This window comes from Numenius arquata, chromosome 5 (assembly GCF_964106895.1).
Source record: "Numenius arquata chromosome 5, bNumArq3.hap1.1, whole genome shotgun sequence".
Lineage (NCBI taxonomy): Eukaryota > Metazoa > Chordata > Aves > Charadriiformes > Scolopacidae > Numenius > Numenius arquata.
The window spans coordinates 22,055,045-22,071,327 of NC_133580.1; the positions used below are offsets into that span (position 1 = coordinate 22,055,045).

The 16,283-nt window shown below is 57.2% G+C and overlaps 1 protein-coding gene across 5 annotated transcripts in view; it reads left to right on the forward strand.

Annotated features, from left to right (window-relative positions):
* The window catches only part of DLG3 (discs large MAGUK scaffold protein 3), a 79,924-nt gene that overhangs the window by 24,383 nt on the left and 39,258 nt on the right, over positions 1 to 16,283 (forward strand). For 2 of the 5 annotated variants that reach the window (XM_074147756.1, XM_074147757.1), the window contains exons 1-2: positions 1,512 to 1,838; positions 16,162 to 16,215. In XM_074147756.1, coding sequence (XP_074003857.1) covers positions 1,512 to 1,838; positions 16,162 to 16,215 — 381 coding nt within the window. Of the gene's footprint in view, positions 1 to 1,511; positions 1,839 to 16,161; positions 16,216 to 16,283 lie in introns of those variants that run through there. The other 3 variants (XM_074147758.1, XM_074147759.1, XM_074147755.1) reach the window with 2 other exon arrangements.

Consider the following 16,283-nt stretch of genomic DNA (forward strand, 5'->3'; position numbering starts at 1 on the left):
TTACAGATCTTGTAGCCTGAACCGGGGTGTTGAGCCACCACGTCTTGTGGCTCAGTTTGTGGCCCCCTCCTGCTTCTGTCTCATTCCCGTACCCGTATCCAGCCGGAGCCCTGCTGCACACCTTTCACTGCTCTTCTACGTATTTATGTACCGTTTCTTCAAATAATTCTTCACCCACCCTAGTGTTTATTACAACCCTTAGGCATTAGGAGGCCGGGTTCAGGTTCTAACTGGTCAGATGTAGGGTTTTGTAAGGTTTTTTTTTCTTTCTACCCTTCAATTTGTCTGGGTGACTTTGTTCTGAACTTCTTCCAGTCTGACACTCCTGCACAAGATGTGAGGGACTGCCTGAGCTGCACTGGGAGCAGCGCCCTTGCCCCGCTGCAGCAGCAGGCATCTCTGCTCTGCTTCTACCCTCCATCCCCTGACGGCAGCAGGTGTAAGGGCCAGCAAAGGCCCTTGGGGTTTCTATGTCAATGCACTCGTGGCTCACAGGGCAATGGCAGCAACCCCAGGGTGCTGTGCTGGAGCGCACGGTCGTATTTCACCGAATTATAGAATCACAGAATGGTTTGGGTTGGACGGGATGTTAAAGCCCATCCAGTTCCACCTCCCCTGCCCTGGGCAGGGACACCTCCCACCCGACCAGGTTGCTCCAAGCCCCATCCAACCTGGCCTCGAACCCCTCCAGGGATGGGGCAGCCACAGCTTCTCTGGGCAACCTGGGGAAGCGAAGCAGGGTGAGAGCTGACGTGGGGATGCACCAGAGATGCTGCTGCCGGGCTAGTGACCACGGCTCAGGTCTGGAAAAAATGATTCCGTACCCCAGCGTGGCTCACAGCTGATGCCAAGTGAACACCCCTTGGTGCCCACCACAAAGCTGGCAGGGCCGCCCGCCGTCGTGCTGGGGCCAGAGGAGCGGAGCTGCCCGGGGCTGGGGTGGGGTGAGAGCGGCCGCAGGTGGCGGCGGGAGCTCCCGGGGACCCGCTGCCCGGGAAGGGCCTCTGCGGGCGGGGGCAGGCGCGGCCGCGGCGGGGCGGGGCGCGGAGGCTCCGCCGGCGCGGATTGGCCGCGGGGGGGGAGAAGGAAGGAGACGGGGGGATACTTCGCGCCGCCGCAGGTGCCGCGCTCCGCGCTCCCGAGCCGGGCCGAACCGAACCATGCACCGGAGCCGGGCGGAGCCGCTGCCCCGCGCCCCGCGCCGGGAGCGACCCCGGGAGTGAGCGGCGCTGCGGGCGATGCCGCGGCGCAACCCCGCAGAGATCACCGCGCTGTAAACCCGCCCCCCCGTCCCCCCTTCTCCTTCTTCTTCCTCCTTCCTCCTCCTCCTCCTCCTCCTCCTCCCGGGGGCGCCGGGCGGGCGAGGAGGCGGCGGCGGGCGCGCCTTGCGCGGGGCGGGGGCCACTGCCGCCCCTCGAGCATCCTTCCCTCCCTCCCTCCGCGCCGCCCCCCTCCCTCCCTCCTTCCCTCCCTCCCTCCCTCCCTGCCGGCTCTATGGTGTGAGGGCAGCGATGCACAAGCACCACCACTGCTGCAAGTGCCCCGAGTGCTACGAGGTGACGCGGATGGCGGCCCTGCGGCGCATGGAGCCCCCCTCCTACGGCGAGTGGCAGCACGAGCAGTACGGGTACGGAGGGTACGGCTCCCAGACCCTGCCTGCCCCCGGGGGGGCCGCGCCCGCCGCCCGCGGCAAGGCCAAGCTGGGGCCCCCCGCCCGCGACCCCGCCGCGCTGAAGCCGCCGCCGCCGCCGGCGGGGAAGAACGCGCCCAAGGTGAACGGGAGCGGCCCGGGCTGGTGGCCCGAGTGCACGTGTTCGAGCCGCGACTGGTACGAGCAGGTACGGGCCAGCCCCGGGCGGCGGCTCCCCGGTGATGGGACGGGGCGGGCAGCTGATGGGGGGGTCACCCGGGGAGAGCGGCGGGGTCGTGGCGGGGTGCGGCATCACCCTTGGGGCGTCGCGGGCGGCCGGGATGGATGCCGGCGTTGCCGGGGCTGGATGCCGGCGTTGGGGCGGTTGGCCGTCATCGTCGCTTGTGCTGGCCACCGGCGTCGCTCAGGTTGGCATCGCCGTTGCTGAGGCTGGCCGCCGCGTTCCTGCCCAGGGTAGGAGCTCAGCATCAGGGCAGCTTCCCCGGGGCCGAGCTGGGCCGGCTGGGTCTCGCTCCGCACAAAGCGGGTGTCGCGCGTGATGTTTTTTGGACACCCCACCCGAGGTCCTCGCCGCTTACGATGCCGTTGCCTGGAGCCCCGGCAGGGTCGAGGGCGTCCCGTCAGACTGTGTTTAGCAGGCGTGGGGCGTGCTGCCTGCCGGGCAGCCTCGTGGGCTCGCCGTGCCGCTTGCCAGCGCTCCCAAACTGGCACCCGCTTTCCATCGAGTTGTGGTTTCCTCGCTCCGCTGCTACGTCCCTGCTCCCCGAGATCATTACGTAACCCTGCTGTGGTCGCTGGCATGCTCTGTGCTTTCTGCCCCATTTCACTGCCTCCATTTCTTCCCACACGCATTTGTTTTATTAGTGTTCTCCTCCAGGACCCATTCTCAGGCTGTATCTCTCTTTCTCCCCTAAATGGAGAGACCAGTCTTGTTTTGAACCCACAAGCCAGCTTAGAAAATGGTTGGAGCTGCTTGCAAAGCATTAAAATGGAGGCTAGACCCTGCCTGAAAAATAATTTACCCTGCTTTGGAGAAAGGCATTTCAATTTGCTGCTTCTGCCTTTTTCATTCATTATCTTCAAACCTCACATTATTTCTTATTGATCCTTCTAATTATTATTTCAAGATGCTGTAGCAGGCAGACAGACGGGAATCAATGGGAATTCTCTCCTCCTTTCCCCTCGGAAAACACAACCCTCTTCTTCCCTTCCCCTGATTTTTCTTCATTACTGTCTCAGTCTGTAACTCTGGTTGAAATAATTAGATTAAAAGCTGCTATGCTCAGATGATGTTTACAGAAAGCACCCAAAAACCCAGCCACCTTCCTATCAGCCTGGTCTTGCTTTCTGTCTCTTTCTCTGCCACTCTTTGCATCAAAATCAGCCTTGGCTCTCTCTTGCCTGCTGATTCCTGGCAAGCATTCTTCCATCTTTCCTTCGCTATCTCTTTCCTTTCCTCCATCCAGAGTAGCAAGCAGGAGCAGGGAATTGAAGCATGTCTGCTCCCTCCTTTCCGCTCCTGCTTGCAGGAAAGGTCCGGCCCAGGGTTCCTGGTGAGACAATTGCAAGCAGGCTGGGAAGGAAGCGATGCTAGCTGCATTGCTGCCGTGGCAGGCTGGGCAGGGGAGCCTTTCATATTTTTGCAATGGTGGAAGAGAAATCATTGTCTCTTTGTGGTGCTGCCACGGAGCCCTGGGGCTTGGGATGCTCTGAAAGCCCACGTTGGGAATCTCTGCTCGGCCTTAGCCTGTCTGAAGGTGGATAAAAAAAATAAAAAAAATTAAAAAAAATAAAAAAATCAAAAGCTCCTCGCGGCATTGCAAGCGACAGAGGATGCCAGTGTGTGAGGCTACGTGAGCATAGCGGGGTCTGCATGTAGAATATGACGCGTGTGGTATGTGTGCTGCCTGTATCAGAGCAGCCTGGATTGCTCCCTGGTGTGTAGCAAATGTATGCAATGAGTAAAGCTTTGCAGCAAATACCTCAGCAATGCTCCCCTTCTGATCCGAGGGTGCAAACTGCCTGAACCATCAGAAATCCCTGTTCTTCCCGGTCTGGTGATGGGCAAAGGGACAAAAGGTGGTAAAATGGACACGGCTGGGCACGGCTTGCACCCGGGTAGATGGGTTTGGCTCTGGGAGGCCGGGAGCTGTCGGGTTCTGGGTAGATTTGGCTGGATGCTGAGGATTCAAAGCTGGTCTCCTTCTCAGGAGCTGAGGAGGAGCATCCTAGAGAGCCTCGGCTAGAGGCAGGGCTGCCATTTTTCAGGGCTACCCCTTTAAATGAGCTCCTTATCCCTGGAAGCACTTCCAGCGGCAGAGGTGGGAAAGGGTGTGCAGGCCAGGAGGCTTCCCCGGGAAAGCAGGGATCTGTTCACCTCCCGGGGAGCTTCACTGCCTCTCATGTCAGCCTTTTTTTTCCTCCCCTTGCTTCTTCACGCAAGCAGAGGAGCGTGCGCACCGCCTGCGCGCACGGATGCTCTGACATCGGAAACGTGCTTGCGGTTGCATATGGTGGTGTATGTTCTCTGACATCATGCGTACTCGCAGACCCTGTGCACAGCTCCGCAGCATGGGAGATGTGCCCACACGTGCTGCCCAACACACGGCGCAGTCCCAACGTCAACCCGCACCTCCTCCCACCTCCGGTGCCCTGTCGTTTCTCTCCTGCTGCCTCTCCCCTTCTCTACAACACAAAGTAGCTTGCTCAGGCAATGCCAGTAACTGAGAACCCCTAATCCTGACCGGAGGGAGGGAGGAAATCTCTGAGCTCTGGGTTTCTCATTTCTTTTTGCTTTGCTTTTCTTCTCCCCTCTGAGATCTCTCCCGTTTCTTCTCCCTTTTCTATCCACATCCCCTGCTCATTATTCCCCGCTCCCCGTGCTTGCTGTCGTGTCTGTCCTCCATTGTTCCCACTGCCGTCCCTCCAGCTGGCCCTGCGCCCTCCTTGTCCCCCCCCTTGCTTGCTGGCGGGGGATGCAAGACCTCCCCTGCCCGAGTGGGGTGAGAGGAGGACTCCCGGCTTTGGGGGAGGAATGGCAGCGCGATCCAGGGAAGCATCCCTGATGCGCAGCGCTAGAGGAGCAGAACGCTCAAACCCCTCCTCTCCCTGCACACTGACGCCCACGGACTCTCAGGAGAGGAGCGCTGAGCTGCCCGGCCATGCCCGAACCCCTTCGCTGCCGCCGCTCCCTGCGCTGGGGGCCTGGCACCCGCTGGCACCTTGCCCTCCCAAAAGGGAAGGTCCAGCCCCGTGGCTTAGCTCACCCCGAGGTCCCTGGAGCTGGGCACGGGGGCCAAAGCAGGGCCCCCCCGTGAGGTTCCCAACGGTCTCAGCAGTGTTTTCATGCGCGTTTGGGGTGGCTGGGGCACGGGCAGCTCCTCTCCTGGCTGGGGAAGGGGCGCGGGGCAGTGCAGTTCCCCAGGTTTCCCAGCATGAGGTTGGGAAGTGAACCCCTCCACCCCCGGGGCTGCCCCAGGTTTGCTGGCCTTGCTTGGCCAGAAATGCCATGTCCTGCTGTCCCCCCTGCTGCCTGCAGCCCCTTTCTCCCTCTTGGGGGGTCAATGGGGTGCAGAGGGAGGTTAGAGCAGCATCAGAATGAGTCCTCGCCCACCTGCAAGTGCCCAGAGCATGCCAGGCTTGGGTGGGCTCCCCCAGCAGAGGCGTTTCGTGGCCAGGCAGGGGGAGCAGGGGGACAGGTCCTCCCTGCCTGTCTCTGGCAGCAAGCGTTTCGCTGAAGGCGGTGTTTTTCCATGGACAAACGTTGCTTGTTGTAATTCCTCCCGGGCACTGGGGAATTACCTGGAGCAGGTGAGCACAGGGTGGCACATTTTGGCAGAAGCACCAGCCTTCGCTGAGCTGCTGGATTTGGGGCTCCTGACTCTTGGGGCAGGGATGGCAGGGGGAGGAAAGAGCCCTGGGGAGGCCGTGGGGGTCCGGACTGGGTTTCTGAGCGAGGGGCTGGCACGGCTGGAGGGAAGAAAGGAGAGCACCGAGGGGGCAGGTGAGAAGCCAAACCCAGGTTGCTTGGTGGGAAATGGCTGAAGCCCCAGATGTTCCCTGGGGAGGTGCGAGGGAGGGTGAGAGGAACGGGGTGCCGGGGACACGGAGGCAGTGGAGGTGGTGAGGTTGGCAGGGTGATGTTGCTATGGCTACTCCTGTGCTATTCATAGAAGAAATTAGCTAAATCTTTGCACTGGAAGGTGGAGGAGGAGAGAGGAGGAAGGCGCTCTCCGCGTTTGGATGGAAGGAGAGAAGCCAAAACAGGAAGGGGGTGAAGTTTTCCTCCTTTGCTCTGCTCCTGTGCTGTGGAAGGGCATTTGGGGGAAGCACCGCAGCCTGACCTGCCCAGTGCTGCCAGGGGACGCAGGCAGAGAGGAGCCGCTCCGTGGGAAAGCCCTCCCCCCTCCCCCCCCCCCCCGCAGAGTGTCCCCACAGAGCCCCGCGTGGCAGGACGAGCTCTGCATCGTGCCAGGAGCACAGGAGACATCCTTTTAATTAAAGACAGCCAATCTGTGAAAGGTATTTTTGGCAACCTAAATGTAGATACAACTGTAGTGAAACTCGCCCTTCGCGTCTGGCTCCATCACTGAACGTGGTGCTTGTCTGTTCCTGACCCTGTCCCTCTGCTTGGCCCCTTGCTCTGCGATCGCTGGTGGTCCCCCTGCCCCCCCCCCCACCTCCAGCATCTCTTCCAGCATGTCCTCCCACCAGCTGGAGTCCCGGAAGGGTCTTCCCTCTCCACCATTCCTCATCTCACTCCACTCCCTCGTTGTGAGAGTTTGATTCCCATCCCACAGACCTGTTTGTCACCTCCTCACTCACGATGTGTAAATCTGCGTGTCTGTTCCGAATATATCTCCCTCCATCTGATTTCACCTCTCAGCTTGTTTCTTGGGCACCTCCGTCTGGTGATCCTGCCGTCATCACCCAGTTGAGTTGCTATAACCAGGCGCTGAGCTGCTCTCCTCCCCCCACCCCCAGCCTCACGCCTGCTCTCGGCCCCTTGCCCCACGGACATGGGAGGCAGTCGTGTTTCTGACGGTCCTGGCTTTTCTTTCCTGCCGCCCAGCTGGAACCAGGGCCCAGTTAATGCTTTATAAAGTAATTCCCCCCCTTCCCTGTGCGTCTTCTGGGGAAACTTATGCTTTAACACCCAGATGCCGGGTGAGCTGGTTCCCCTCACCCACCCCGGAGCGTTCCATGTCCTGCTGTCACCCAGCCCCTGGACCAGGCGGAGGAAAGTCAGACATTCTCAGTGCTCCTTCCCAAAACATATCGAGTACATTTAGGAGTGGACAGCTAAGGACATTTGTCTCCTTGGTTTCCTTATTCACCTGTAAGACTTTTCCCCCTTCCCTTGAGCACGAGTCCCTGGAACAGGGGCTGTGCGCTTGTGCTTGCTGACCTTTCTGACACATCCCATTAATTGAGGAAGGGATAATGTTGGCATTAGAGGAGTTAGGGGAGTTGAAGGACTGAGCTGAGCTCCTCTCCGGCCAGCTTTCCAACTGCTGCCTGCCAGCCAGCTCAGATGCACAGACCGCAGCCCCGGAGCTGCACCCCACTGCTGTTTTGGGGGTGTCAAGCTGCTAGAGGGACCCCTGGAGCAGCATAGGGAAGAGGTGCTGGGGCTGGTGTCCGAACTGGCCATAGCAGAGATGTAGCTGCTGCTGTAAAGGCAGCATCTGAAACCACATAGGTGGGAGAGACCCCAACGGTGCAACATGTAGAAGAAGAGGGGGAGTACCCACTAAAACCAGGAGGACATGGCCCTGCCACGTGTCCAGAGAAAGAGGAGAGTGCATTGGGGATGCAGGAAGGGCCGTGCACAGGCAGGTTTCAGTGGGGATGTAGCCAACTGTGAAGAACCTGGGGGTGGTAGGAAGACCTTCAGCCTCTCACCCCTGCCAGAGGGATGCTCCCCGTGCCCCCATGGCTGTGCTTTCCTCCTGGCTCTTTCACCACCCCCCTCCTCCCCCCATGGTTTTGGGTGTTACATGGCTGGGACCTGCCTGAGCCCAGTCCTCACCAGTGCCGGGATCTGCCTGCCATCCTCAGGGTGTGCTCAAGGGAGGGGGGGTCCCACGGGGGGTTGCACGAGAGAGAAACCCAGGGGTCGGCCATACCAGAGATCCCATCCGGGTGCGGAGGTGGGCGGGAGGTGGAAGCGAAGCAGAAGCCGTCGCCATCTCTGGTGAGCTGCCTTGTTCGGGTAAGCTCCTCGGCGTGTCGTGTGCCGCGATGGGAGGAGAGGAGCTTCTGCTTCTTCCTTAGCTGCGGATGCTCATTTAGAGAGAGGAAGTAATTAAGACTAATCAGGCCATAATCAGCTGCGGCCACGGCAACGTGCTGGGCGCCTGTGGCACACGGCCCCATGCAGGATGCTCTTGGAGGGGAGTGTGGTCTCTGGGTCCTGGGGGAGAGCAGGTCCAGCTCTGGTCCTCACGGGGGCACAAGGAGCTTGGTGTGGTTGGGGTGCTGGCGGGAGGAACGGTGCCTCCCTGGCTCGGCATCACAGCTGCCATTCGGGAATGGGCATAACCCTCGCTGTAAGGTCATGCCAGCGCCGTGGGTGCAATGGGCTGTGCTAATGCTCGCAGTTGGTTTTAACACATGCAAAGATGGGATGATACAGGGATCCCTCAAGGGTCCTCATTGCAAATCCAACAATATGCTGTGAACACGCACCAGGGACTTGGAGACAAAAACTTTTTATATAGCATTTAACAAGTTCGGAATACCTGAATTTGAAATGAAGTTCACAGTTTAGTCTGCAGAAGCTCACTTGGATGGGGCTTGCTGAAGGAGTGCTCAGAGGGTGTAATTATTCTGGGGGGGCATGTGGTGCTTCAGAGCACACTGGACTAGCCCCTAAATACCCTCTTGTCACCTTGGTATTAACTGGAATTTGGTTTGAGGCTCTGTTGATGCATCTTGGTTTGCTTTTGTCCCACAGAAACGTGTTTCTTAACAGTTTGTGACTAGGTGTGTGCTGGAACTCGCTGAAGAGAAGAAAACAGGATATTTGAATCCCAGGGACCAAAGAAGTCTTTATTTTAACACTGACCCTTATTCACTCTTTTTTTTCCCCTCTATACATATGGACTTGTCTAAGGCGGGGGGGGGAAGCACGTGAGTCTTTCAGATGATAATAACTCTTCCTGTGAAAAAAGGAATTGAGTCAATTTTATTTGGTACCACCAGGTCAGATGGAAGCTACCGGAGCGCAGCACCTCTGCGAATTGGGTCACTTATTTTAGCGGGCTGAGCCTGGAACAGGATGTCTAACTTTCAAGTATGAACACATTGGCCTTAATGGTTTCTAAATGGAAACTTAGACTCCACAGAGCTTCTGTTTGGGGAAGCTTTCTTCCTTCCCTGCTGAGTGAAGGCTTTTTTCAGTCCCCATTAAAGCTTACTCTTTAAAGAAATAGGCACCAAAACAAAGATTAAACCCTCAGTAGCTGCTTGTGTTCGCATTACACTTTGGGCACTTCAGCAGCTTTGCCAAAGATCCTTGTGACCAGGGACCTTTCAAGTCCCGCGTTCCCCGTTTCCGGATGGCCGTGGTGCTTTGAGCCGGTGCCGAGGTGCAGCCGCGGGGCAGGGGCTCTGCCGCCGCAGCCCCGGAGCCTGCTCACGCCACCGAAACGGCCCAGAGGAGCAGCCTGGAGAGGAGGGCTGGCTCTCGCCCATGGGCCACCACGCCGGCTGGGAGCCGAGCACGGGGGCTCGGGCAGCAGCTGGTGCCTGGCTGGCCGGGACTGACACAGGGAGCCTGGGCACCCGCCGCAAGCTCCATAGTTGGCCCTGGCATCATTTCCTATGTCGTTTATGCCACATTTCGAGCTGTGCAGGAGGAAGGCGGGGGGTCAGGCTCAGCCTGTCGCTCCCCTTCATGCTGGCACGCTCTCGGGTTGGTGAGTGCCTCCCCTTGCCCAAACGGTGCCAGCCAACAGTCTCTCTTGCAGTGGGTGATGAAAACGTGCAAAGAGAGTTATTTTGTCCAGCCCAGTTAAAGGGAAGGGAGACTCACCTCTGGCCATGAAATTCTTCAGCCTCCAGAAGTTTCCAGCCTCCATTTTCTTTTGCTCCCTCTCCCCGTCCCAGCCCGTGGGAGCCCTGGGGGAGGCAGCTCTCCCTCAGGGCTCTGCAGCCCTCTGATGGTCCCAAACACTCTTGGCTCTGGCCACCATGTGAAGAACTCACAAAGGCAAAAAGAGGTGAGCACAGGGAGCTGTGAAAAGGGGACCAGCCTCTGGCAGCAGTGTGGTACCTCCCCCCTGGAGAGGGGAAGGGATAGGAAAGCCAAAGCATGGATTTGGTGTTGAGATGTAGGAAAACCCCTCCATCTCGTGGGCCAGCTGGAGCCAGGCTTTGGTCTGGGAAGGGATGTGCAATGCATCATTTCTTTGATGGGTGGTCTGTGAGGTGGCTTCCCTGGGCACAGCCAGATGAAAGCTGAGGGGCATGCAGGCATCCGGGGGGGCTCAGAGCAGCGTGGAGGAAGGGTGCCAGCACCTCTCTGCTCCACACTCTGCTCCTGCGGCAGGCGCAGAGCTCGTCTTGTCCCTCACCTCGGGCACCGGAGCCTCAGGAGTGGGTTCCTGTCCTGCCTCGCCCTCAGAAGTGCCCACAGGTTGCTGTGGAGGAGCCGTGTCATCTCAGGTGCTTTAGGAGGTGATGTTTTTGGCAGCTGTGTGTTGGACTCTGGGTCGGTACAGGAGACAGCCCCAGCGTTGGGAAACCTGGTGTCTGTGCGAAGGGCAGGGCAGTCTGGCGCGAAGCAGATGAGCATGTCGGTGCCTATCAGGGTGAGCGGTGCCGAGTGCGGGCTCGCCGTGTGTGCTGCGCCGGCTCGATCCTGTGAAATTAATTCATTAGCTCAGTGCAAGCCCTCTCCCCCGGCAGTGGGAACCTGCCGGTGTCCGGGCATCCCGCAGCCGACACCGCTGCCACGGCAGCATCGCACCATTCCTCGGCGTCCCCGAGCCGGTACCTGTGTCTTCACAGCTAGCACCTGGCGCTGTGGGGTCCTGCCACAGAGCAGCTGCTTTCATAGCTGTAAATGCACAGCCTTCTCTGTGGTTTAACACCCTTAAAAAAAAAAAAAAAGCGGATGGAGCTGGGCTACGAGCAGCCCAGTGTGTCCACCCTGTTCAGATTCTTCTGTTGGGCATCTCCTCGCTTGGCCTCTGCCCCTGACAGCTTTTAAAGGGATGTAAATTTTGCTTATCTCCAGAGCCATTTCCTTTCGAGTGTTACTATTACACCTCAGGTGGTATGAAGCGAAAGATATTAAAAGGCAGATTGACTTTTCACTCTGCTCCTATCAGGGAGAGTTGCAGAAATAAAGGAGTTAAGTTAGTACTTTGTTTCTCACGCGTTAGCCCCCTGTCACAAATAGTCACCCTGTCTTGCACATCCCTCAGTGCATGGCCCACGGGGCACACCAGCCTCCTGCGGAGACCAGCTCTGTGCATTAGGTTTGGTATTTGTCACCTCTGGAGGCTCCTGTTGCTCGTTAAAATGGAAATGGGTTTATATGTGGGCACAATCCACTTGCTGTCGGCCTGGGACGTCTGCAGCGCATTTATTTTGTGTGGGGGAGGTACATACTTCCCGACCCCTGTGGGCTGGCCCCTGTGCCGGCTCTGTGGAGGATGGGAAGCTCTTGCAAAGCTTCAAGATTTCAGTTCTGGAGAGAATATCTTGAACTTTCCATTCAGAGTCTCCCCACTCGGCTCCCATGTGCCAGCCCTGGGAGCAGTCCTTGGGGAAATGCCGCAGGGCAAAACTCAGCCCTCGGAAGCAAGCTAACGAGCCTCCTCCATTTAATCACAGCTTTTCTTTCGGGGGCAACTTTTGGAAAATCATCATGTTTTGCAATTCCTACCTCTGCCCCAGCAGATGACAGCAATTGAAACAGAGGGGAAGGGTGATACCTATAGATGTTTGGGGCTTGGCTGCCCCCAGGTGACTGTGTTGGTGCCCCTGGGCTGCCAAGGGCAGTCACCCATCGGAAATACAGCCCCAACAGCAGCGGTCCCTCTCAATGACTGCCCAGAGGTGATATCTAAAGGTGTTTCTGGAAGGCCGAATCCTGCCTCTGAGGTGTATCTGGGCACTGCCGGCTCTCCTGCTGCTCCCTGCACACGCTGCAGTGAAATTGCTCCAGCCTGGGGCAGGGGGTGTGGGCTGCCAGGGAAGAGACGTCCCTCCAGCCCAGCACGCAGATCTACAGCCTCCTCCTGGCTTTAGCCACGGAGGCAGCTGCCCCCAGATGGGCTCTGGGCTCTCCCAGGGCCTCTGCAGGGAGCCAGCCCCTGGCTGGGGGCTGCACAGGGCAGGTGGCTGCTCCCTCTGTTAGCACTTGGGCTGTGGCTGCCACCGGAACCCTCGTGCAGTGCTCGAGTGCTGGTGCCTCGACACAGGTGAATGCAAGGCTCTGCTTCTCTGAGTCCCCGTGAGACCAGAGAACTCTTGAATCGTGACCTTCAAACCTCATCCCCCTTCACCGCTGTTCCCTTCATCTCCTGTTGCTGCCCAGATTTTCCCAACAGCTGTCCTCTGCCTCGCTGGCTTTGCGCCTAGCTCAGTCTCTCTGCATCTGTGCAGTGACCTCCCTCGCTCCCCAAGGTCCTCCTTGAATCCCACCTGCCCTGCAGCCTCCAGCCCCCGAGCCCAAGGATCTGAGGAGCCCCCTGCAACTCTGCCTGATGGAGAGAGTTCAGGGCACCTCCAGCTCCACTGGGCTTTGGTGGTCCTGCTGCCATGGGGTGAGCACCAAAGGGGCTCGGACCTCTTCTCTTTCCATTTGTAAATCCCCCAAGCACAAACAGGCCTTGGTAAATAATAATGGTGTGATGAAGCAGTTTAGATGGAAGAGATCTGACAGCCCCCATTGAATGTGACCTGAATGCACAGCCCTGCTCCCTCTCCTCCCTGCATGCAGCAACCCCCTGCTCCTTAGGGCATAAATTACTTACCGTTCCCTATAGAATTAAGGGCATGGTTAATTCACCAGCATGTTCCTGCTGCCCAGCAAAAAATGATGTTCTCTCTCCTCCCTTGGCTAGCAGAGGGATCGGCACATGTACCTGCCTGACAGAGGGAGGCAGAGGCTTTTCATTTTCAGGCCCTCTGCTTATTTCTGAGTCTTAGGTCTTGTCTGACTCTACAGTAGAACAAGCGAGACGCAAATGTTGCAATATTTGCAAGTGGAAGTCACAGCTAATGTCCAAACACCTTTCTTGTAGTAGCTGAAATAGCTGGCCACAGGAGGCAAGCGGGGATTTCCTGGTCTGAATTCCTCCTGACCGTGTGTGACTTTGTTTTAAGCATCCACTCACATTCGACATCTCCTGGGTCCCATCTGGAGCCTGAGTGGGAAATTGTGCTCCTAGCAGTATTTTGAGATGTAAAAATCACTAGTGTGGAATGGCTGCGAAGGATGCTCAGTGCGCAGTGAGCATGCTAGACAAAATATGTCCTTAGGGCTCACCAGTGTGTGAGCGAGGCAATGCGATGTGTGATTTGTGGGCTATTAGTAATTCTACAAAGAGAGCGATTGGAGTGGGGCTCAGTGGAGGACTCAGGCTGGACCTGCAAAAGCCTCTACAACATTATCATACAGAGCACTTCTCCCTGGGAGGGATCCAAAGCATCATTTGTGGAGTTGAATTCATGTCATAAATCATGGGGCACGTGACAGGCTACATTCACTGAGGCTGCCACTTCTGCATCCTTCCTGGAAACTTTATTAGATAAGAGCTGACCTCTGGCACATCAAGGTTCAGACATCCATCGTTTGTTAATTGCTGGCAGTAGAAGTGCTTCTTTTTTGCCTTGAAATGTGGAATCCCTTCCTAGAATTTCACTGGGGACTAATAAAAGCCAGTGCCAGGTTTAATATATGCTATCTCACAAATTATCTGGATTAAATACAAGGACTGTGTACTGCCAGAGGGGGGATATTCCCAGCTTAACATTGCTTCTGGGCCATGGAGATCCCAAGACATTGGACCTGAAAATTGTGATTCTCTTATGTGTGTGGGAGGGGTTTGGCAGGAGTGCTTGTAAGTGGTCATATTTGCCTGAGCTAGAGAATTAATTGCCATAAAAACTACGGTTTTGTAACCAATAGTTACAGCTGCAGGAAAGATCAGAAAGCATCTGAATAAACCAAATTAACTACCTCCTGCTCCATCCGTATGAGAGCAGAACCTTTCGGAGCAAGGTTTAAACCACAATCGGATTGATCCCTAACTCTTCCACCTATGAAATAAGGAGAGCGAAAAGTCCAGAAATACGATCAGCTAAAACAGGAGATGGTGGGGACTGCCGTGCTGGGTTATGTGAAGATGTTGGTCTCTATCGAGGGCTTATAAACCCAGAGGAGGACAATGAAGAGGTAGCCTGCTCCTCTGAAAATATCAGACTCACAGAGACCATTGGGCTGTGCAGTCCAACCCCCCACGTTACTGGACAGACAGTGGTTCCTGTTAATTGCTGCACTAGCCCACACCTTGACCTGCTTGTTGCTAACCTTGAGTCTGATGTTTCTGATGCCCTAAAGCAGAGGGCTCACCTCCCCTTATAGTTCATGTCTCTTAGCATTTCCCCGTCACACTGTGGCTGATGTCTTCCATAGGAGCCTTGGAACGATGACATGAATCCTGACTAAGAATCATAGAATCATCTAGGTTGGAAGGTTCCTTTAAGATCATCGAGTCCAACCATCAAGCTAACACTGCCAAAACCACCACTAAACCATGTCCCTCAGCACCACATCTACACATCTTAGATATCTCCAGGGATGGCAACTCCACCATTTCCCCAGGTAGCCTGTTCCAATGTTTGATAACCCTTTCAGTGAAGTATTTTTCCTAATATCCAAACTAAACCTCCCCTGGTGCAACTAGAGGCCGTTTCCTCTTGTCCTATCGCTTGTTCCTTGGAAGAAGTGACCAACCCCCACCTTGCTACCCCATCCTTTCAGGGAGTTGTAGAGAGCAAGAAGGTCTCCCCTCAGCCTCCTTTTCTCCAGGCTGAACAACCCCCAGCTCCCTCAGCTGCTCCTCACAAGACTTGTGCTCCAGACCCCTCACCAGCTCCGTTGCCCTTCTCTGGACACGCTCAAGAACCTCAAGGTCCTTCCTGTAATGAGAGGCCCAAAACTAAACACAGTCTTCTGATGCAAATGCTCCTAGAGAAAACAACCAACTCGCTGTCCCAGCTTCCCTCCCTCTAGTCACTCCATCTAAAAAACCCACATCTAACAGACACAACACAAGGAAAGAAGAGCACAGTTAAAGCTGGAGGACTTAAGAGACTATGTTTTTTTGCTTTATCCCCCCGCCCCATTCCATCTCACCTTCCCCCCTACCCACTCGCCATGTTTCTTCACATTCTGCCGTAGTTTCAGGCTCCTCCTCATAAAAACGATCCCCCTAACTTACCCCCAGACTTACCAGACCTTCCAGGCTCTGCACCACTTGCTGTTGCGTGCCGGCCAGGAGCATCGGCCTTGTAATTAACCTTAAATTTCTCTCTTTGTGCCGCTTCTCCCTCCCGCTACCGCTCAGACACATCCCTCCCCTGCTGCCTGCCCCAGCAGCCGCCCGGGACGGGGCGCGGCGCGGCGCCTTCAGGAGGTTGCGGCGCTGGACAGCTCCGGGCTGCGGGACCCCGCGGGCGGGGGGGGCCGGTCCGCCTCTTCCCCCCCCCCCGTCCGGCTCCAGCCACCGGCGCTGCGGCTCCCCCGGGCCCCTCTCTCGGGAGAACCCTCCTCCCGTAGGGCCTCCTCCCTGCCTGCTCCCGCCTGAGCTTGCCCTCTGCGTCCCTGTCTCCCTCCCCTGCGGCGTGCAACGAGCTAACGGGCAGCCCCGGCAGGAGAGGGACCCGGGAGGAGGTTTGTGGGGAGCCTTGCAAAAGAGGGGGGATGCAGGTAGTGTTGGGGGGGGTGAGCCGAGCCTGCCGAGCAGAGGGCTTCCCCTGGGGTACCAAGGATGAGGGACCAAACGCTGCCACTTCCTCTCCCAGGGCATGGTGGCCCTGTGCTTAGGTGGGGCAGCAGCAGCTGCTGGAAGGTGCGTGCAGGCTCCAGGGCTGGTCTGCTGGATATACATCCTTCCCTAGAGAGACTTCCTTCCCTGCTCCTATTTCCTAACCCCTCAGGAATGTGGATTCCAAGTAACTTTGGGTGCTGGTGGGATTCTGGCTTGAAGCTGGGAGAGTTTCCAGTCTTTCCTGTCTCCTTCTCAACAGCCAAGGCCATGAGGTGTTGGGGACACACCAGGCCTGAGGAGAGAACCAGTGCCCAGAGCAATGCTGTGGCCCTGCTTCTGTCTCAGGGCTGTTGGGCACCTGGAGGAGGCACAAGAGCAAAGTCCTTCCTGAATTGGTCTCTTCTGCCTGCGGTGGCACAGCCAGGGAAGAGGCAGTGCACCGCGAAGGGCTGGGTTCATCGCTCAGCTCAGTGACATCCCGCTTTTGTCTTCTCACAGGCCAACCCTGCTCCCATTATCGTGAACACAGACTCGCTGGAACAAGGGCTCTCTGTAAGTCTCCTGGTTTTGTTTCACTTTCTTTGAGCAATTGGTGTGCTTTCCCTGCTCAGCGGCACAGG